The 23,468-nt window shown below is 38.7% G+C and overlaps 1 protein-coding gene across 4 annotated transcripts; it reads left to right on the top strand.

The window, feature by feature from the left end:
- The first annotated feature begins 77 nt into the window (after positions 1-77).
- LOC146681498 (dipeptidyl peptidase 4-like) lies at positions 78-23,456 on the top strand. Of its 4 annotated transcripts, none has more exons than XM_085448145.1 (26): positions 78-98; positions 7,549-7,636; positions 8,135-8,230; positions 9,010-9,101; positions 9,245-9,319; positions 9,417-9,469; positions 9,602-9,674; positions 9,834-9,954; positions 11,866-12,020; positions 12,108-12,205; positions 12,296-12,425; positions 13,168-13,203; positions 13,571-13,669; positions 13,801-13,871; positions 15,454-15,507; positions 15,597-15,706; positions 15,810-15,857; positions 15,941-16,039; positions 19,864-19,933; positions 20,018-20,212; positions 20,439-20,493; positions 20,653-20,752; positions 20,836-20,894; positions 20,994-21,066; positions 21,569-21,642; positions 21,725-22,171. In XM_085448145.1, the coding sequence occupies exons 1-26, from the start codon at positions 93-95 to the stop codon at positions 21,815-21,817; spliced, it is 2,223 nt and encodes a 740-aa protein (XP_085304271.1). In that variant the 5' UTR covers positions 78-92; the 3' UTR covers positions 21,818-22,171. The 4 variants fall into 4 exon arrangements, with proteins under 4 accessions (XP_085304271.1, XP_085304272.1, XP_085304273.1 ...); XM_085448146.1 differs by lacking the exon at positions 78-98 and adding an exon at positions 7,253-7,449; XM_085448147.1 differs by lacking the exon at positions 78-98 and adding an exon at positions 23,314-23,456 and having other exon boundaries at positions 7,498-7,636; positions 21,725-21,804.
- The last annotated feature ends 12 nt before the right edge of the window (positions 23,457-23,468 follow it).

Raw genomic sequence — 23,468 nt, 5'->3', positions numbered from 1 at the left:
ATAACAGGGAAATACCAACACTCAGAGCCAAACACCGAAATCAGTGAGCATCTGAGAGTGCTGTAGGTCATCGAGGACACACACTGGCTGCTATGAAGGTAATTATGCTGTGAAAAAATCTAGGTGCACGGATTTGAAAGAATAATGTCTCTCTGTCTACACACACACACACACACACACACACACACACACACACACACACACACACACACACACACACCTAGCATAAAAAGAGAATTTCTGTTTGGTCACTTATTTCTTTGTTGTAACAATGTTTCTTAGCAATAAATTTATTACTGTTGGAATTCCTGCCATACTTGTGAGGAAAATGCATTTGTGGGTTGTGCCCATACAGTCATTGGTTGTGCCCATGAAAAACTAGCCAATCCTCTCTGCAGTGTTTCCAGATTCTAACAATTAGGTGTCTGACTGTCAGAATCTGTAATCATGGAACCTTCTACAGTGATCCGGTTCTGTCTGCTCTAAGAATGCCACATCAGCTCAACAGCTCCAGACTATTTATCTCAATTTATCTTTAAAAAAAATACTGCTCCTCGCTGTCTTCAATCACAAGCTCAGAACCAAATGATAACTTTTTTGTTAAGTCTTTCTGTGGAAACTCTTATTGATAATGTTTTTTATTCTTATTTTTTGTTTCCTTTCATTATATTTTATTGGGTCTTAACTTGGTTTTATGCTATTATTAACTGTATTTTACTTTTCAGTTATGTTTTAGTGTGATTCTCCAAATATAGTTCAAATAAAGAAACATGGCAGTGGATAAAACCGTAATACTGGTGCTTCAAACTGCACAATCTATCCGTCATTTCATAATGTTATGTTGTGTTCAGTTATTCACGTGAATATAGTTGCTCAAGATTTTTTGAACTATTTTACCAAAGTGACATTCTACAACAATTCGCTGTAAAATTACATCACTTCCTTTGGTGCAATTGAACATGACAATATTGTGCCATTGGAGAGGCCTTTCTGACTGACGTTTCTCCAGTTTTGCTTTTTGCTAGTGTCATTGTCACTATTGCCCATTTAGGTTCAGAGGTAGTCCAGTATTTCCAGTACAGCACATCAATAAATGCTGGTACTAGAAGGTTTGCTGCATCTCGCTGCACAGTCTTAAGAGTGTAAATAGGCTAAGGCAGGCATCAACTCAACACCCGGACCAGTATTTTGTCCTTTGTGTGAGGAAGAACAAGAGCAGCACTAGCAGAGCCCTACAAAATTACCTCCACTAGGCTACTTGTGCATGTTTCTGACTAAACTGTCAGAATGATACTCCATGAGGTTGGCATGAGGTCTTTCTGTCCTTTAGAGAGAGCTTATTGATGCTCTAAACCAGGGGTGTCCAACCCCAGGCCTCTAGTGCCTGCAGGTTTTAGATATCAACCTGGGTCAACATACCTGAATCAAATGATTAGTTCATTATCAGGCCTCTGGAGAACTTCAAGACATGTCAACGGCTCCCTACACAACACTACTAACTCACATGCAATGTTCCCTCTAAGCTGCGCATGTGCGCAATTGCTGGCACGGTCTCTGCGCACAGAAAATCTGCGTTGTGCACAAAAAAAATCCAACCTGAATTTAAATTAAAATTAATATGTTAACAATTCTGTTTTGCAGTGTTAGTCAGTAAATGACTGGCTGCTCCCGTAAGGGATTAGAACGATGCCACCTATGGGATGCCATAGTCCAGCCAATAATGCGATTCACATTCGTATATACAGTATGCAGCTAAACAACGTCGTTGACAGGCTATTGCAGCGTCCTTATGTGCCGACAACGGTGTTTTAGCTAGCAAAGCGGCGTGGATGATATGGAGTGAAGCCACGTTAATAATAACGTGTACAACCATTGGAGATGTGAGCAGGACAGACGGAACAATTGACGGAAAACGTGTGGACTTTATACCAGTTTTAAATGTTGTGTTGATAGTAGAGATGGCACGATACCACTTTTTTATGTCCGATACCGATACCGATATCATAAATTTGGATATCTGCCGATACCGATATGAATCCGATATAGTGTGTTTTAATCAATAAAACTGTTTTTTTAAAAATATCTTGCTGCATTTTGTATAAGTTCATACTCAAGTTTAAAACAACAACTACACTAAAGCTATTCTGTTATACCTATATGCAAAAAAAAAATATTTATAGTTCAGCAATACTGATCAATCTAATAAACTTAAACCTACACCATCCTCCCTATTCTGGTATTTTAAAGAGTACTTAGCGTAAATATTAAGCAACCTAACTAATAGGGTTCCAACTCCCAGCAACAACAAAAATAAATAAATAAAAAATAGGGAACCACCCCTCACGCTCCACCTCATGATGCTTAATCAACGTAATCAACCTTAATTTGATGCAGTGTGAAAAAAAAATGCACAGAAATCAATTATTTTTCAAGAAATATTAAATAGATTCAACATCTTTCTTCAACAAAATTGCAGACTGTACAGATGGTACCTTCCCAAAGGAAAAAGTACTATAGCTTACTAGGGTATATATATTAGACTTAATATTCACTATATACAGTAATTGACTTCTATTCATTTTACATCAAATTAAAACTTTCGGTGTAAGATTCGGATAATTATTTATTAAAAGCTAGACATTTTAAATGAGAATAAGAAAGAAAAGTATGTCTTTGTGCCCCCTTTTCCCTGTTAATGCCCTATCGGCCCCCCTGGCTAAACTTTGCTAGATCCGCCCCTGCACAGTTACCAGCCTTCAGCTACGTAGAAAAAGATCCTCGAGTAGAAAGTAATAATAAATAAATTCTAACAACAGCTGATCAAGCTTAAACGTGCTGCTGTTGTTTAGCTGCTGGTTTCCTCTTTCTGGTGCAAAGTGGGCCAAAAACAAACCAGAGAGATGGACTCGCGACAGAAAAGCCGATCAGCTGATCATTAAGCAGTTTCATGATTGAAGTAGCAGCAAGAAGAGGCAGTCGCTCCATATATCGCTTGTTAAGCTTAACGCAGGAATGCTTTACAAACATTCAGAGATGGACTTACACACTTGCTTTACTTCTCTCGGGGATAACTTTGTCGGAGATGAAATGCCGGGTTGCTAGCGAAGCTCCACATGCTATCCAGACCACCGACAGGTCCCGCATGCCACAGCCGCTCTATCACGTGATGCATACTGCTCCGACGTGCTAACGTTCTGAGGTGAGTTACGGCGTGTTGCAAGTTTTGTGAGGTGCTTTCCTGATATTTAATGGATCGGATTACATTTTTTATTTTTCTCCGATATCCGATCCAGTAATTTAGGTCAGTATCGGACCGATACCGATACGTAATATCTGATCGGTCCATCTCTAGTTGATAGGCCACATAAAACCAGAGTTATGATAAAAACAAATATATGCAATGTTTGGTTTTCTTCCTGAATACTATCGTTGTTTATATTTACTGCGGAAGAAACGGTAAACGGCGTTTTATAAGGAAAGCGCTCTCCCCCTGTGAGCAAAAACAAAACCAAACAAACCCACCCTTTCCTATTGGTCGAAAAATATACCATGTCGACCAATCAAAATATGATATGGCAACATGGCATTTATTGTTTAGGAAGGGGGGAAGTTTTAGGAGTGACGGAGGTGTTTTGAGATATTTGAGATATGAGAGATTTGAGACATTTAGCGCAAATCTTGTGTAGTTAGTGTGTAGTGTAGTCAATAGTTTTGTTGTGTGTGTCAGAACAATGGACTACTGAATGTTACAGGTGTTACAGGAGTGATACATCTCCTGTTGTCAGGCCTGCAGGTATCAGGCTGTTGTTCTCCTTTATCTCATAGTGGTCAGAAATTGTTTTTTGGAGTGGCACAAATAATTTTTGTGGCATCAAATTTGATGCAGAACACCTGATTGTTCTGTAAATAGTTTTAAATGTTTATTTAAAAAACGCCTTGGCTGCATTTTTAGGTAAACAGCTGCAAAAAACTTTGTTTGCATAACTCGGTTACTTTTTTGAAGAAGTAACTATATAAGTAACTATATAATTAAATTGCCCAACATTGGTCATTATATACTGTATTTTATTTTGCAGCCAGATTCTTTTGCAAATATATATATATATATATATATATATATATATATATATATATAATTTTTTTTTTTTTTTTTTTTTTTTTTTTTTTTGTACTTCCAATAGTGTTAACATCCTACACAGGTCATGAACAAGATTTTTTTTTCATCGTAAGTGGGCTAAGGCAGTTAATTAAAAGTAGTCTAACATAAATGTAAATGCTGTAATTTGATTGTTTTAATAAACCATGTAACTTGGATGGATTCGATGCTGGCGTGACCACAGTGCACACTGTCTGCTGTTGCTCACAGTGGTCCAAGGGACCGCTCAGGGAGTTTGTGTGTTCGCTCAGACACATGAAAAATTAGAGGGAACATTGCTCACATGTATGTTAAAGATTTTCATTTTGTATAGTTCACTCACCAAGATCCACTATTTGATTTATGCGATTTACCTTTCATTTATTTTTTGTTAGGTTCCATTTCTTTGAGCAGTGCATATATACTGTGCATATGTAATAGTAAATACAATTAGTTACAGGACTTACAGCAGTAAAACATTTATATGATCTATCAGTTTATCAGTATCCAGTCCTTTATCCACTTATAGTGTTTATAGCTTCAAACTGAAATACAAATTTGTATTGCAAAACAACATTAGTAATTGTAGTGTATAATCTGAAGTATCTGTGTGTGAGTGGTTTTTAAATGAGCTGCTGCACTGCACTGACGTATCATTAAGTTCAGGGCTGCCCAATCCCGGTCCTCGAGAGCTACCGTCCTGCAGCTTTTAGATGCATCCTTGTTCCCACACACCCGAATCAAATGAATGGCTTGTTATCAGGCCTTTGCCAAACATGATGGCATGCTGAAGAGGTAATCAAACCATTTGATTCAGCTGTGTTGGAGTAGGGATGCATCTAAAACCTGCAGGATAGTAGCTCTCGAGGACTGGGATTGGGCAGCCCTGATTAAGTTGATACGTCAGTGCAGTGAGGATGTTTACAAAATGTTCACTGGCTTATTTCCAACAGCAGTGATTTCCTCACAGTTCCTCCAAACAACTCCCAAATTTCAAGGCTATTCAACCTGAAGCAAAGAATCTGTTTAAGTCAAGGCCCAGCTTCTCAATTTATCCCTGAGACGGCACACTTTTATTAGAAGGCTGGTTGCGGTCAAGCACAATCACCCTCCAAAGAAATGTCTCATGCCCTATATAACTAATTTTTATTTAACACAGGGCAGAGTTGAAAGAGAGTTGAAAAAATAATCTGACTCGGTGACAGTGTTTATCTTACATTAATGACTTCCTGTTTTCTCTGTTTTTATTCACTTTTCTTTAAACTGAAAAATGGTTGTTATGTCAAGACATTGCAATATTTCCATGTATCAAAATCCTGCATTAGATTATAAATCCACCAGTACACAACTGTACATAGATTCAGATGACCAGCGGTTCAAACTTTGCTCTATATCTGTCATGTTTTCTTTCCTCACTCTCTGCCTTCATACGTCAAAGCTATATCTGTCCAATAAGACTAAATGCGTATAAAGTGACACCTATAAACGATTTTAGTCAGGCTGAGTGTCAGCTAAATGGAGGCATCTGTGAAGTAACACTCTTCAAACAAGCCATGCTGCATTAGGGAAGACATCCACTGTCTATTTGTTTGCTGAGGATGTCCGGTATGAGGAAAATAAGTGCAGAATATGATGTCTATTCCTCATAAAGGCACAGCTTTATATTTGTTAAGCCTTTAATGGGCTCTTAGCATTTTCAGACTGGTCAGTGTCGTGTGCAAAGAGGAAGACTTGCACAGTCAGTGGAAATAATGTCTAAAAAAAACCCTAAACTTGTATTTCTGAGAGTCACACTGACTGGAAAAAAAAGAAAATATATATATATATATACGTGTGTGTGTGTGTACATATATAGAATAAATAGTGTTATTTGTACAGCTGTTAGAAAAATACATCTGAGCAGAGAATGTAAAATCACTTTTTTTAAATAACTTTTTCATTCCTCCGTACTTATTGCATTGCATACGGCTTGGGGACTCTTACCATGCACCACAGAAGGGACTATATGGTGGATGCATCTAAGACATAATTTTGACAGTCATGTAAAGTGGTGGACAGCATATGCAGTGCAATATGAGAGCTAACAAAAAGTTATTCCTTGTCATACAGGATGGTGGTTCAATATGAATAGCTTGTGTTTGTTTGATTTTTATGAATGAACTCTCAGGACTGCATATATAATGCTACAACTTAGCTTGACTGAGTTAGCCACAATAGCAGCATAGCCAGTGATAGCAATGGTGACTATCTGGCTATCAAAGCAGTGAAATATTTTTAATAGACTTTGGCACATAATAAGGATGCTCAAGTACAGTTTGGCTTAAGCTTTTTTGTTTTTTTTAATAGCCTTCACAGTATTAAATCGTATTTAATAACACAATTGCAGGAATTAATATATATTGGGTGCTATGTGATCATCTTTTGTAGTTCATAATATATGAAAATAATCCGTTTTCTTTAACCTCCTAACTCTTTCATGGCATGCATTTTTAATTTCTCTTTGCTATTTGGGCTGATTGGGACCTGATGAATGTAAAAACAAAGTATTATCTTTTTACCTGATTTTTGTTTCTGGGAAAAATGATATCCACATATGAGGACATTCGTTTTAAATTTCGATAGAACAGTGGTAGTATACTGTCTTCGTATGTGGATATTGGGCCCTTGTAGAGCAAAATTTTGTATTTTGGTCTAGACAACCCAAAATGTGATGTCCACATATGTGGACGCCAGGTCCTGAGAGGTAAAATGACGTTATTTAATATTTATTTCTACACTCTGTTTAGTCATAGTTGTGAACCGTTAATCCGTTTTTTCCTTTTTTCCTGGCAAACGTCCCTGTCTAACAAGCATAATTTTCTCTTTCTGTATGAACAGGAAAATAACTAATCAAACAAGATATTAATTTTGTCATTTCAGGCAATTGCAAAACAGAGTAACAGACTAAACTGATAATTGCAGCCTTGAACAAAACAAAAAGTGTTTACAGACACGATATGTGTTCTTATATTTAAGTGAAATGGCATTTTGCTCCACATGCTGAATAAGAGGAACAATTTTCTGAATAGCGGACAAATTGGGGAACAGCTGGATAACATACTTCCTCAAAACTGTTGTGCATCATAAAACCTGACGAACTTTACTCCGCTGAACATTTTCTGTGTCACCTTTGAAACTTGAGCTGAGGTAATATTTAACAACAAACCAATGTGTCACATAACTTTGTTGCTCTCTGCGCGTGTGGCACTGGATCGATGAAGTTGTGATTCGGAGCGATATCGGTTGTATACTTCACTTTACGGCCAGAAACAATGGTTGGTGGTGGTTTGTTAATACTCACACGTCGTTGTTATGCGTATGGAATGCTTCACACGGAACCGTTTGCACTTTCTGACTTTTGTCCCTTCGAACAGGTTTCCATTGCCAAGGTGCTCCTCGGAATTTTTGGGGCAGCTGTGGTCGTCGTTTTGATAGCGGTCCCCACGGCTATATTTCTTAATGGTGAGTCTTTGTTATTAAATGCTTCACACACTGGCGTCATCTCTGCTTTACCGTTAAACACATTTGTCAGAAAGTATTTTATGCGCGCGTCATTGCGCGTTGTTTGGACCGTTGTCACTTAACACTTCTCTAAAAACACTGAAAGAAAACATTTAGCTCATCGGGAGTCACGTTGCCACCTAAGAAACGAGCGAAGTCACATTTATAAGTGTGATTAAAGTCGCAATGACGTTTCTCTGACACCCCATATGCATACCTTTAAATCCAAGCCCATTCTGTACCCACTTTGACAATTTCCATTATTACACATTAACGTAAGCGACATCCCACTTGCCGTTATCAGTTACAGCCTCTACAGCTCTTAGCTTATCTCATTGCTGAGCATCATAATGTGAGTGTGTGTGTGTGTGTGTGTGTGGGAGGGGGGGGGGGGGGGGGGGGCTAGATATTATATCTGTAACATGTGATCTTCAAGTGCTTTCCAAACACGTGTTTCAGAAAAGAACGACGAGGCCAGCATTAGATCTTTCACCCTTGAGGACGTCTTCAACAGCTCACTGAAACCCAAATCCTACAACATGAGGTGGATTTCTGGTGGGTGATGTAATTAACCTGTATTTTTAAAAAAAGAAAGAAAGAAAGTGTGGGGCATGATGACACTGGGTTATTGTCTCCCGGACTGTAAATATGTTATCAGACAGGATAATTTATATCTCCAAAAATCCACTTTGTGTTACTGACTCACTGAGGCACATGAAATTATTGGCACGTTTTAGTTACCCAGTATATGGAACCAAATAACCTAGAATGCAGTAATATTAATAAGGACAGCTCTGACCTGCCTAATTCACTTGTTCTGAAACCAGAACAGCACCTTTTTTCTCTGAAAAATCAAGCTGGTTTTGTCCATGCATCTACATGGATCACAAGCACTTTTTCATACTTTTGCATTCATGTTCCCAATGGATAACTAACCCCTGGTGCTAAATCTGGTGCTACTGTGATTTTGGTACCAGTGGTTTTAACCCTCTCAGAGCTAACCTACCATAGGGTCTAACCCTAATTCTAACCCATACATTTGGGTATGTTTAAGCATAACTGTAGCATGTGAATAAATCAAGTAGTAGCTATAGCTAGATTAGAGCACTACAGCAAGTTAAAGTTCATTTCCATAAAGTAGTAGTAGCAGTTTTTTCAATTTAACAATCATGAGAAAACTTTGGTCCATATTGAGATTGTCATCTATATGACTGTGTCAACTGCCTTTTATCACAGTAATCAGTCATTTAGTAACTCTCTTCTTTAACACACATTTTCCCTTGTAAGTAGAATATTTAAGGGTGTGCTTTCATCTTTCTCATCTTCCACCATAGATCATGAATATCTGCATACGTCAGAAGGCTCAGTGTTCCTCTATGACGTCGCAACAGACAAGATATCAGACTTCTTGAGCAAAGACAGATTTGTAAGACATCCTTCTCATGTGCATCCATAGCCTTCTTTTAAAGCTTATAGCACACAGCTTCCATACAGATGCTGTGTTGTTTGTATGCAAGACTTTGAGGAGGTGTCTATGAAATGCTTACAATCTCTCTGTTCAACAAACAGATAGACAAAAATGCCTATGATTACCAGCTGTCAGCTGACCGCCGATACGTTGCATTCATGAGCAACTACTCCAAGGTAAAGTACCTTTATTCACATCTGATTCATTTCTAAACTGATTTATATTCAAAGTTTTTAAATGATAAACTACCTTACTTTGTTTTTGTCCCATTAGCTGTGGAGACATTCATTTACAGCTTCATATTCACTTTATGACCGGGAGTCAGAGTGAGTAACTTTTTTTTTCAACTACAAAGAAGGTTTTGGCTTCCTCTATTTAAATATATATTTATATCACCGACATAATTCACAACTTCAGTTACAGGCAACTCGTAAAATGTATGCTTAAATCTGTTTCAGCACATTTATCACACCCTCTGACATTCCTGATAAAGTCCAGTACTTTGCCTGGGCCCCTGAAGGGAACAAACTGGTAAGTTCAGGGAAAGACAGATGATTGCAGGCTTAATTTTGAATGACACTTCTGTTTTGAAGTGGGTAAAAGATTATCATGTACAACCTTTTCGAAGTCCTCCCATCCATCCATATATTTGGGTTTTGTCTCTTGACTTTTGTTTATTTGTTTTTCTAGGCCTTTGTTTGGAACAATAATGTGTATATAAAGACCAGCCCCAACTCTACATCACAACAAGTCACATTCAATGGCGAGGAAAATAAGATTTTAAATGGAATCCCAGACTGGGTTTATGAGGGTAAGTGGAAGATATATGAGTCATTTACGTTCAGTGTTTGCATGAGGAAACTTGCTTCTTACTGTTACACAAGTAGCTGTGTCTCCAGGAAGAGACCCTGATCAACTCTATACGTATCCTGATACAGACATTTGAAATTTTAATATCACATGTAAATAAACCATTTTATATTAATATTAGACCATACCATATGATAAATACAGGTACATAAAGACATTATTCAAGCACAAAAAGACAACATTAGTGTGGTGGGGTGTGGTGGGGCGTGGTCTGTGGCACCGCTGTGGGAAAATACAGGCTGGCACACCGAAACTGCATCAGCTCATCACGCCTCCCCTGCAGCAGCGGCACAGACTACGCCACCGCCACAATTAGTAATAAAAAGGATGTCATACTTGACTAGCATTTAGATATCATACAAAGTTTAGGCCTCAGATCAGTTGTGAACTCACTGGAATCTTTTGGTGAGAAAAGCAAAAACTCAGATGGAGAGGTGTTTGCTGGCTGGTGTGATGCTTCCATTGTTTGGGTGAAATGTTTTTTAAATCCGTTCTAAATAGGTTGCTGCACCAACAACCTCCTTGTGATTGCTTTGATTACTAGCATATTATGCAACTACCTATACAGTAGTTTGCAGTGGAAGATACAAACTTTGTTAGCGAACACTCTGTAACCAACCACCGAGCAGTATTAAACTATAACAAAGACCAGAAATGTAGAACATTCATCTTTAAAGTAAAAGTTGTGCCTTACTGCTGAGACCAACACATTTCAAAAGGAGAGATTTTTATTTTGTAGGTGAACAGTCTCTGTTTTTTTATTGTCAAACTTTTTTAATTATTAATGAAGTGGAAATGCAGAGCAAGGACAAAGGAGCAACGCTGGTCTTTGAGCACTGTAGTGGTATGGTCTTAGACCGAGTGCCCTTCTGGTTTGAATGATATTGTCAGGGCCCTGGGTCTCCTGACCCAGCATGTTTAGTTCTTTGTGATTTTTGTATTTTTGTACTTGTGTGAGTTATTCTATGGTTTCTAGTTTCGATCCCTTGCCCTTCGTGTTTCTCTGTGTCCCCTCTGTTCTGTGTATGTCTGTGTCTGCATGTTTGAGTTTCCCTCTGTGTCTTTCGGTTCTTAGAGTCCTCTGCCTTATGGTTTATGTCTCTGTGTTTCTTAGTTGCTGTCTCCACCGTGTCAAGTTCGCGTCTCTGTGTCATACTTCCTGTTTTACTTTGAAGGTCCGTGTCTTATGTGAATGCGTCCTGCTTTGCTTGTCTCGTCAGTCCTGATTTCTCCCAGCTGTGCCCTCCTTATGTGTCTCATTCCCCTCGTTACTTCCCAGTGTATTTAAACCCTGTGTTGCTCTGAGTCAGTGTTGCGTTGTCCCTCAAACTGTGTGTTTCCTCGTGTGCCTCGCCGTCAAGTGTAAGCTTATATTTCCCAGTTCAGTTTTGTATGCTTTCCCCTGTCAGCAAATAAAGCTGAGTTTTTTGAGTTCATCCTTCGAGTCTGAGTGCCTGCATCTTGGGTCCTACTCCTGCCTGCCACACAGCGTTTCATGACAGATATTTTATTATAATGTAATTGATGATTTTGACTAATTACTGTACAGTAGAATGCATACAAAGGATGTTTTGCTAATATGTCTGTACTTTAAAAAAATATGTTTACACTATAATATCAGTCATTTCTCTTCTGTCTTAGATTTTCTAAGACAGCAGCAGGCCTCAAATGTTCCCATTCATTTAGAAGAATGTTTGTGTTTTTACAGTCACATTTCAAGGAGTATAAAAAACCCCAAACACATATCGATCTATCGATCTATTGTACTGTGACAACATGAAACCATGCTGCTTTACTACTCCATAAGCTGTAAAAGATCTTCTAACACAGCTTCATACGTTCATCGTTCCAGAGGAAATGTTCTCATCCAACCAAGGTCTCTGGTGGTCACCTGGAGGAAAGAACTTGGCTTACGCTGAGTTTAATGACACCGGGGTCCACACTATTGAATACTCGTGGTATGGTGAAAACCAGTACCCCAGCACTGTTTCTATTCCATATCCAAAGGTAGCACATTTGCTGTTTTGTTGAAGACATACATCAGTAATCAGTGTTGGCTTTTGTCTGTTATCTTATATTCTTTTGTCTTTGCAGCCAGGAACTCCCAATCCCACAGTGAAGCTATTTGTCGTGGACACTGACAATGCAACAAAAATCTCTGAAGTTGTTGTTCCAGACTCATTTGGCTCAGTGTAATCTAACACTTTCTAATATATCATTTCTTCCACAAATATCCAAAAACAAAATGTTGAACTTTAACTGTTCTTTTTGTTTCACTTCAGTGAGCACTACTTGTCTACTGTAACCTGGGTGAGTGATGAGCGTCTAGCTGTCCAGTGGCTAAAGAGAGTACAAAACCATCTCATCCTTCAGATCTACAGCTTTAATGGATTCACATGGAATACTTATGAGGTAAAACAAAAATGTATAAACCAGTACTTTTTCCTACCTTTGAGTCCATAACTTTGTGAAAACCGCTAAGATTTTGCTGACTGAGACTAGAGTTTTTTGACATGCTTCATGTTAAATCACATAAAAAATTGATCTTTTTATCTAAAGTATGGACAAAAGACTATTTGTTCAATATATCCCTAGATTTACTCTAAATAACTTAGAGCTCAATGGTTATGTATGTCAAATCCACTGGAAATTTGCACAACTGAAGTAGAATATGATCTGGAATGCATCTTCCATCCTATATCTAGTCTTATAAGGAAAAAATCTAGTCCAAAAATATTTTCTGTAGTCCAGGCTTATATACTAAATACAGTCATGTATGTAAATGCTGCAGTGTAATACATGTGGATAAAATAAACTTTTAAAGATCTAAAAATCTATTCTGGAATATCTTCATATAAACCGTGACAAAAGCTAGTCGAAAGTGTTAACTTGGTGCAGCAGAGTTTCTTGTGGCATTCCACTTAGCTAAAGGGCTGCTAATTATTTCCATTTATGTAAAAATGTGAAAGAGCAACCCTGCCATTTAGAGATTTTCCTAATTTGTTGGCTAAAGAGTTTCAAAATTCAGTTCCCAGTCACAATGTCTCTTTGTGCTCTCTGGGTTTAAAGCTGCTGAGCCGATAAGGCTGCTGTGTTGTACTCTAAACTGTAGCTTAGAACGACAATAAACACAAGTTTTAACATCTTTTCACAGCATCTGGAGGTGGCAAGCACTGGCTGGATTGGACGGGTATGGTCACTACACTGTTAAATGTTAAATAGGTATTAAATATGTAAATGTTTTAAAGTAATACATTCCATGGAAAGACTCACTCCCACAATGACGAGTATTGTGCTTACATCAAAGTGAGTCACGCTGTTGCTCTAACTGTCTGACTGTCAACAGACAGTGCTGCAGAAACACTCAGTAGAACACTGTATGTGTATTAATCCACTGCAGAAAATAGTTCCCTACTGACTGTTGGATAACATTTGCTTACAACCATTTATTTCAGGGTACTGAAATAAAATTAATATTAAAATTAAATGTGTGCTGACATGAATGAATTGCACAGAAAAGGCATAAAAGAATAAATAATAACATGCTTGTTCTTTAGTTCTCTCCATCAGAACCAGTTTTTGCCACAGATAAGAACAGCTATTACCTGCTCATGAGTGACACCCAGCAATACAAGCACATCCATCATGTGGTTGGGGTGGGTGTATGAGTACTGAAATATTTTTGCTGGCTAGTCTTTCTTTTGTCTTGCACAATATCTTTTATGAATCTTTATGAATCATTTTTTGTGACATGTTAACCACCCACACATATTCTGTATTCATGCAGGGCAAGGCTACAGCCATCACTTCTGGAGAATGGGAAGTTATTGACATTCTGAAAGTCACAACAGATAGTGTGTAAGTCAAATCATCTCCTACAGGGTTGTCAAACATAAGGCCCGGGGGCCAGAATCAACCTGCCACAGACGAAATCCGGCCCACTGAAAAGCTTTAGAAATTTTAAAAGAGTGCACTGAAGTTTTAACTGTCTTTTCACCAGTTTTGCAGCATTTCCTATTGATACAGACCTCCCCTTCCCCACCACCACTATCATCATAACCAGTACCAATACTGCCACCACCAACAATTAAACAGTTATATATCAGAAAAGTTGCTGTTTTTACCCACAACTTTGTCTGTAATTTTGCTCATTTATCATGTAGTTTAATTGGTCTGGCTTACTTAAGATTAAAGTGAGCTGTATGTGGCCTGCAATGTAAAATGAGTTTGACATCCCCAATCTATTCATTTAATTGCTTGCAGTTAATGTAATAGATGCACACGGTGTCTTCAAATTTTGTTTTTGGTCATCAGCTAGCTGTGTGGCAGGCAGAGTGAGAACTCAAGTGCAGGACTCCGTAGACAAAATATAAATGGCCCTATGTGGAAAAAGTGGTTAGCCCCCTCTGTTATAGCATAAATTAACTGTGGTGTATCACATCTTTGGATAGCTCAATTCAATTTCTCTAGCCACACACAGGTCTGATTACTGTCACACCTGTTCTCAATCAAGAAATCACATAAACAGGACCTGCCTGACAAAAAGGAGTTGGACAAAAGATCATCAAAAGCCAGACATCATGCTGCCATCCAAGAAAATTCAGGAACAAATGAGAAACAAATCTCTCAGTCTGGAAAGGTTATAAAGCCATTTCTAAAGCTGCGGGACTCTAGCAAAACAACAGTGAGACCCATTATCCACAAATGGCAAAAACATGGGACATGGGAGAACCTTTCCAGGAGTGGCTGGCTGACCAAAATGATCCTAAGAGCACAGCAGTGACTGAGCCAAGAGGTCACAAAAGACCCCAGAAAAACATCCAAATAACTACAGGCCTAACTTAATAAAGGTACAATCAGTGTTTGTGACTCCACAATACGAAAGACACAAAATGGCCTGGAGAATTCTGAGACAAAAACCGCTGCTAGGAAAAAGGAAGATAAAGGCTCGTGTCAATTTTGGGAAAAAAAAATCATCTTGATGATCCAAAACACACCAGCAAGTTCACCTCTGAAGGAAAAACTAAATGAAGACTTTGGAGTGGCCTAGTCAAAGTCCTGACCTGACTCAGATTGACATGCTGTGGCGTGATCTTAAAAAGGTGGTTCATATCTGAAAACCCTCTAATGTGGCTGAATTACAACAATTCTACAAAGATGAGTGGGCCAAAATTCCTCCGCAGTGCTGTAAAAGACTCACTGCCAATTATCGCAAATGCTTGATTGCAGTTTTTGCTGATAAGGGTGGCCAAACCAATTATTCGGTTTAGAGGGCAATCACTTTTTTACATGGGGCCATGTAGGTTTTGGTATTGTCTGATTGCCACTGATTATAATTAAGAATTCCAAAGTCTCCATACTAGTGTCCTTCAAGCTTTATTCCTACTTTGCTACATTCTTAAAACTCCTGCCTCACTCATTCTTACCGATTACTCCTCAGATATTTTTCAAGTAATGAAGAGGGTGGCAAGCCAGGAGGAAGAAACGTTTACAAGTAAGAATAATGATTTTCATGTTTTATCCTTTATCTTTCATTAAGAAATTCAATAAGAATTGCTATGTGGGCATTTTTATGTGTTTTAGGCGGACACAACAAGAAACCAAGTGTCTGACGTGTAATCTACGTGAAAACTGTTGGTATAACTCCGCTTACTTCAGCCACAATGCCTCCTATTACCGCATGAGCTGCAGTGGTCAGTTTTATTCTCTTTCTGATTCGTAAAAACCTACCTCTTATTCTCTCTAGAGTTTTTGGATCATTTGAGTTAATTATATCATCATATTCCTTACTCAAAGGTCCTGGCACTCCTTTCTATTCTCTCATGGATAACATAAACAACAGAGGTAAGTTACAGTATGCAACTGGTTCTGCAGTCCAGAAAAAAAAAAAGTATTCCAATAACTTTCTTGTATTTGTACATTTGTAGAGCAAAGAGTTTTGGAAGACAACAAGGAATTTGTGAGCATGATTTCTGGTATTCAAATGCCAACCATGCGTCAAGGCACCATCAAATTGGGCGAATACAGTAAGTGAATGCAGAAATGATAATTTTTCCTTTAAGACTTTCCCCATCAGTTTCATTTTGAGCTGATAACATTTTTGACTATACTCTCTAACGATAATCCAATAGCAATAATAAACAACGACCCTGCAGAAAGCTTTTGTTTTTTTTTACACAATTAGATTGCCAGAATATTTTGTCAATGGCAACGGATAAGCATAATCTTGAACCATATGCAGTTGGCTTTGCCCATTTTAAACCTCAACCCACTACACTGTAGATGTTTTTAAACATGAGATAAAATTCTTAAAATCCCTCTCATTAGAGTATCTGGGTCAATTACAAATCTAGTATGTTTATTTATTTATTTTTTTGATGTTCGCAGAAACAGATCTCAGATGTTGGTCCTGGGATCTGCTGGAGCCACTTGCCTAGCTTGGGGGGTCACTGCACCAAGCGCTCCAATTACCACTGTTACCTTCACCCTGCACATCTTTTCAAGCTCTTCTCTGAGCGCTTGGTACTTCTCCAGCTTCTCATCTTCCTTCTTCCTGATGTTGCTGTCATTCTGTATCGCTAGCTCTATCACTACAGCCGTCTTCCTCTGCTTGTCCACCACTACTATGTCCAGTTGGTTAGCCACCGCCATTTTGTCCGTCTGTATCTTGTCCCACAGGATCTTAGTTTGGTCATTCTCCACCACCCTAGGGGGTGTCTCCTATTTTGACCTCAGGGCTTCCAGGCCATATTCTGCACAGATGTTTCTGTATACTGTGCCGGCCACTTGGATATGGCGTTCCATGTATCCTCTGCCTGCTAGCATCTTGCACCCTGCTGTTATGTGCTGGATTGTCTCAGGAGCATCTTTACACAGCCTGCACCTGGGGTCTTGCCTGGTGTGATAGACCCCAGCCTATATGGATCTTGTGCTCAGAGCTTGTTCCTGTGCTGCCATGATTAGTGCCTCTGTGCTGTCTTTCAGTCCAGCTTTGTCCAGCAGCCACTGGTAGGATTTCTGGATGTCAGCCACCTCCTCTATCTGCCGCTGGTACATACCATGCAGGGGCTTCTCCTTACATGATGGTTCCTCCTCTTGCTCCTCTTTCTTGGGTTTCTGCTACCTGAGGTATTCACTGAGCATGTGGTCGGTTCGAGCCATCTTCCTGATGTGGATGTTCATTGTTTCATCCTGGACTGTGGTGCTGACACTCACTTGTCCCCAACCTCCTTCCTACCACTTAGCGTACAGCCTTAGGGTGCTGGACTTGGGGTGAAACCCTCCAGGCATGGTTGCAAGCTTCCTGATCTTTATGTCAGTGGCTTCTATTGCCTCCTTTGGCCAGCATCTCTTCAAGTGTCTGTGAGTCTTTGCTTGGTAGTTTCCATGACCTCAGGTAGGGGCAGCCTGCTATATTTATTAAGCAACCCTTTCTTCATAGCACCTCCGTGCTACCATGATCTTGGCCTCTAGTGTCCTTCTCCATCATCTTGTACACTGTAAAAATTAAATCCTGAAAAAACAGTAATATTCCGGCAGCCGGTGCGCCAAAATAATACCATAAAATAACAGATAATAACTTTCTCATAAAAATACGGTTATTTTCAGTAATGACAATACAGTTTGTTGCCCTAATTTTACATGGGATTTTGCCTTTTTCAAGTGCTTTTAAACATTAAATTAGGAACCTTTTAATGTGATTAAACAATGAAATTACCTATAAACAAGGTCAATGAATGCGGCAATATGAATAATAATACTTAAATGTACAGAAATATACAATTAACAGTTGGTTTAAATAATAATGGATTGCATTTATATAGCACTTTTCGAGACCCTCAAAGTGCTTTACAATTCTACTATTCATTCACTCTCACATTCACACACTGGTGAAGGCAGCTACAGTTGTAGCCACAGCTACCCTGGGACAGACTGACAGAAGCAAGGCTGCCATATCGCGCCATTGGCGCCTCTGGCCATCACCAGTAGGTGGTAGGTGAAGTGTCTTGCCCAAGGACACAACGACCGAGACTGTCTGAGCCGGGGCTCGAACTGGCAACCTCTGATTACAAGACGAACTGCCAACTCTTGAGCCACGATCGCCCTAAATAACATTATTTAATGTGAAAAAAAGTTTATAAGAATCATTTTATATATCTTTCCATAGTATTACATTTGAATTTAACAGTTCAATCTTTCAAATAACAGACAAATATTTTGTGAAATTATGATACATTTGTGAATGTATTTTAACAATCTAAATATGCATATGTACAGACAAATATATTTAAAAACAAGAAAATTATGTTTTATTACATTTACAGTGATTTTATGTTATTTTTCATTTGAAATGTAACATGACAGTCTATTTATGTAAATTTAATGATATTCTAGAAAAACAGTAAAAAACTGTAAAATACACAGCAAAATACTTTTATATTACAATTTTTTTTTACAGTGTAGCCATGGATCCCCATGATCACTCGTTTCATGGTGTATATCAGCTGGTTGGTTTCGTTGATGGTTGCAGTAGGGATTGTTGCTGCATTCACATCTTTTAGTAGACCTTCAAGGGGGTACTTCACATAGTCTTGGTAACTGGCTAGGAAGGGTCCAGGTTTCCAGTTTCACCATGATCTTACATTTCAGATCAGCTGCTCTCGCACTCAACGCCCGTTGTTCCATCATATTTGGGGCTTGGTACCCAATCTCAGGTGGGGGTGATGATATGACGTATCATCCTGGCTCCCCCTTGCCATAGCATTTCTGTTGTACCTCAATGATATCCAGCTGTGATAGCAGTTCCTTCTTCCGAATGCTGGAACACCGAGCTACTAGTTGTTTCGCCGTCAGTTTGGATGCTGGGTATCGGAGATTCCATGGGTCCCACATCCTCTTTGTGTAACCCCTTGCACTGGGGTTTCATGCGTAGTAGCATTCATAGTAGTAGCAGTGGTTAGCACTGTTGCTTCACAGCCAGAAGATCCCGAGGCCACAATCTGCCCAGGGCATTTCTATGTGGAGTTTGTATGTTCTCTCTGTGTTAGATGCCAGTCTGTTGCTAGCCCTGCAACAGACTGGCAATCTGTCGAGGGTCACCCTATGGTAGCTGGGATAGACTCTAGCCCCCCCTGCAACTCTGCTAAGTATAAACGGAAGAGAATGGATCAATAGGTAGATACTGGCACTGATATGGTAAATGGCCTGTATTTATATAGCGCCTTACTAGTCCCTAAGGACCCCAAAGCGCTTTACATATCCAGTCATCCACCCATTCACACACACATTCACACACTGATGATGGTAAGCTACATTGTAGCCACAGCCACCCTGGGGCGCACTGACAGAGGCGAGGCTGCCGGACACTGGCGCCACCGGGCCCTCTGACCACCACCAGTATATGCACCAGATATATGCAATATCTTTTACATTAATGACATTCACTAATACTTGTTTATATTTATTATTGGAAAAGACAGGCATGTTTTAAATATGATCTGCCATTAGCAAAATTTGGAAACAAAAAGAATAATTTGGCATTTTGAATAAAAAGCAGTGGATGTCCAAATACCAGTCAACATAGAGGACATCAGCTTGCACGATAGAAGGTTTAAGCAGGTAAACCTTCCCTGAAGGTGGCCCATTGGAAAACTGTCATGAAAAAAAAAAACAATTATGAAAAATAATGTAGCTCTCTGGTTGAGCAGGCATCCTAATGTTCTGTGGCTGAAATGCAGTACCATGGGTTCAATTCTGACCAGCATGAAATTATTATTTGTACATTGTTTCATTATTTATTTTACTACATGTCTTATACCTACTACTCTTTTTATGTTCATATTTTTGACAGATCTCTGGTACCAGATGATTTTGCCTCCAGGCTTTGATGAGTCCAAGAAGTACCCTTTACTGATCGATGTGTAAGAGTTCATTTAAAAAATAAAACGAAAAGACTTTTTAAAGTAGGGCCAAAAAACTCATTCTGAATGTGCTTGATGTTCCAGGTACGCAGGTCCATGCAGTCAGAAAGTAAACTACGTCTACAGGGTAAACTGGTCCACCTACCTGGCAAGCACTGAGAAAATCATTGTTGCTAGCTTTGACGGAAGAGGGAGCGGTTACCAGGGCGACAAGTTAATGTATGAAATTTACAAAAGCCTGGGAACCAAAGAGGTGGAAGATCAGATAACAGCAGCCAGGTAAGGAAAGTGAGGAGGAGTTTAGACAAGTCAGTGCATCTCAAACAAACAGGTTCCTTCTTTGCTCCAGCAAGTTTGATAAAACTGGATTTTACTTGTTTCTGTGACTCCCATTTAGAGAGAAACTTAGTGTAGCGGAAATATCACGAGTCAATGATGGCAATGATCAGCAGAAGTTCTTGTCATCCCCTTATCCATATTAAATTCATATCTCTTTTTTTTCAAGGGAATTCATCAAAATGGGATTCATTGACAAAGACAGAGTTGCTATTTGGGGATGGGTAAGTAGTGAAGACTTTGTGTTAAACAAAAACGCCACAACGGTTAAACACATTGAGAATGTTTTAGTGCAAGTTAATGTTTCACTCACAAGTCAATGTGTTTGGCATGTACTCAAGACAATAGATGATCTGCAGTAATGAGTTTTTTATATTCAACAGTCCTACGGAGGATATGTCACATCCATGGTCTTGGGATCTGGCAGTGGAGTTTTCAAGTGTGGAATGGCAGTTGCTCCAGTCTCCAAATGGCGCTATTATGGTATTTCTTTTGCTGTCACTTTTTACAATCCCATTAATGATATGAAATAATAACATCTGCAACTATCTGTCTATTTGTACCAGATTCCATCTACACAGAGCGTTACATGAAATTGCCTTCACAGAATTCTGAAGGTTACGATGTAAGTTTCACAGCCAGGAATATCAAGTTCTCTGTCCTTTATTTTCAGCTGTGCGATTGTCTCTGTTGACGCATAAAAATTAAATCTGACTGTGTGCAGAACACAACAGTAACTGGCAGGGCCAGGAACTTCCATTCAGTGCAGTATCTTCTTGTTCATGGAACAGCCGATGGTGAGCAACACAAGGCCTCTATGTTTGTGTCTGTTTATTATTTTATAATTTTGGGGGGCAACATAAGCCTAAAACATAATAACAATAAGTGTGAGAGTTTATTTTTCATTCGCTGTGACAGAATACATTTGCAGCCCTGCCTTTTCAAACAGGAGGTTTTAGATGCATTCCTCATAGCCATCTCCTGACGTTGGAAAAGTGCAACAAAATTAATGTGGTTATAGAAAACTAAACTGAAATGTTCTAGACTAGTTTGAATTTCTACATGTGGTTGGTAAAGCACACTTTTTTCATCTTTTTTAAATTGAATGCCAATACTATTGCAGAAAATCCATTAGTATACCAGCACTTATCATTATCAACAAATTCATACAGACTGATGTAAAATAAATAGATCCAACACTTGCAACTTGATCAGCACTGACAAAAGTAATGGCCATGATCATACCACTATGTTACCTTTCAACGGAACCCTGCCTTATTGTTCGGTTTGTTTTTCTAGACAATGTCCATTTCCAGCAGGCAGCAGAGATCTCAGAAGCTCTGGTTGAGGAGCAGGTGGACTTTGAGGCCATGGTGAGCAACTTGGGAAATGCAACAGACAATTGTGGGACCAATGTCATGAAACACTCATACATATAATGCTTTCTTCTTTCAGTGGTACACAGACAAGGATCATGGGCTCGCTGGTGCTGCCAATCAACATGTCTATACCCACATGACTCACTTTCTACTCAGGTGCTTTGCATAAAACCAAAAATTGTTTTTATTTTCTATGAATAAAGATAGGCAAAAAAATACATGTAAACTCATTTAGTATTGGAAAATTAATGGGTGCAAAACTGTCCCAGTTCTAATGTTATTCTGTGTCTATGAGAGCTTGTTTTAGATATGTTCATTTAGTTTTAAAAAGCTCTGAATTAACAACAAACATCTTGCTCTGTGTTATTTTATTAAACCACAACGTTTCAGTCCAACTGACCTTCATCGGGTACAAAAAACAATCTGATACGTTGTAATTTAATAAAATAATGGTAAGTCAAAAAGTGTGTAATATGTTCTTTTAAAAATATCTGTCTCTTTAAGAATTAAAGCTGATATGGTTCCTTGTAAAACCTATATGTGAAAAAAATTATTTTTCTAGAAATATATTAAGTGTACATTTATTGTTTAAAATGTCATTTAGAGGCCAGCAGAAAAAGTATAATAATGCAAAGAATGAAATGGGAACTGAGTGTAATGGAATATTTTAGTGAACCTGAACTACTTGGACATTTAAAATTTCTACAGCATTGTATTAAGCATAGACACATCAAAGTATTTGATACAGTTTTATGACATTTGTAAAACTGTTAATGGAGTTTTTTCTAATGTAATAAATAATTAACAATGAGGAAAAAAATATCTTCTTGCTTCACTTTCAATTTTAAGGGGTATTTAAAGTATGGTGTCATTAGTGGGTTGGGTGTAGCTCAGGTGAAAACTAGTGTACCTGGGTTAGTGGGAGTTTTTTGTCAAAGACATCTGGTTTAAATATGTGTCATATCAAACAGTTGGTTCCATGTAGTATCGGAACTCTTGGGGGGAAAGGTCCCGGTGATGAAATAGTAATACCTGAAGTTTTCTTGTCCCTTTGTAAAAATCTGTGACACTATATGAAGACAGTCTTGTTGATTTTCTCCTTCATTATATAGACCCAGTTGATACTGAGTAGTGTTGTGCATTCAACGCCTTTTTGGGATTCCTTGACCCCTCCTGATCCAGCCGTGGATCCACAGCACCAGGAAAATCTAAATATGGGGAAGAGGGCTGTCACTAAGCTTATGTTTAAATCCAGCACCTGAATAATATTTCTGGATGTCAGTGCTCTAAAAAAAAATGTTATTTCATGATCAATATTCAATGTCACAAAAAAAGTCAGCAAAATTTAGTGTCAAAGTGAAAGGTTCCAGCCCTGATCCTGTACTAATAAACCTTAATTTCCAGCAAATTAAATATCTGGTCTATGTGTGACAGTCATGTAGCATCACCCACCTGTATGTGTGTATTTATTATTGAATAGTCAGCTTGGTTAAACAGAGATAACTGCAACTGATGCAAAAAAGGGGGGGGAGAGAGATTTCCGATCTTTTGATTCTGAACGGAAGACTCCACAACCTCCATCCAGTTATGACGCCACAAATATTGCTTCCGATCGCAATGACACAGTAGCACATTAAAGCATCTCCCCAACTTTCTGTTTGACAGGATGAACTGCGGTTGTTTGACCTTAACACTGAAGGACCAGCTGGCATCACGCTTGACTGGCACCTTTCCTTCATGAGCAAACGGTCGGCTCATCTATTCAGTCAACAGGCCCCGTGTGTAATGGGTGTGTCTAATAGGTTTAGAGTAATAGGTGG

The sequence above is a fragment of the Copadichromis virginalis genome, linkage group LG23, assembly GCF_057382275.1.
Source record: "Copadichromis virginalis isolate Kocher_CV1m ecotype Utaka linkage group LG23, C_Virginalis_male_GT1.1, whole genome shotgun sequence".
Classification (NCBI taxonomy): Eukaryota; Metazoa; Chordata; class Actinopteri; order Cichliformes; family Cichlidae; genus Copadichromis; species Copadichromis virginalis.
This window is presented reverse-complemented; position numbering and strand designations above follow the sequence as displayed.

Bases quoted from the DNA above. Each gene is read 5' to 3' on its own strand.
- LOC146681498 (XM_085448147.1), top strand. From the start codon at position 7,498: ATGCTTCACACGGAACCGTTTGCACTTTCTGACTTTTGTCCCTTCGAA. The intron at 20,753-20,835 runs GTATTTCTTTTG...TATTTGTACCAG, and splicing joins CTCCAAATGGCGCTATTATG to ATTCCATCTACACAGAGCGT. The intron at 21,067-21,568 runs GTGAGCAACACA...TTGTTTTTCTAG, and splicing joins TGTTCATGGAACAGCCGATG to ACAATGTCCATTTCCAGCAG.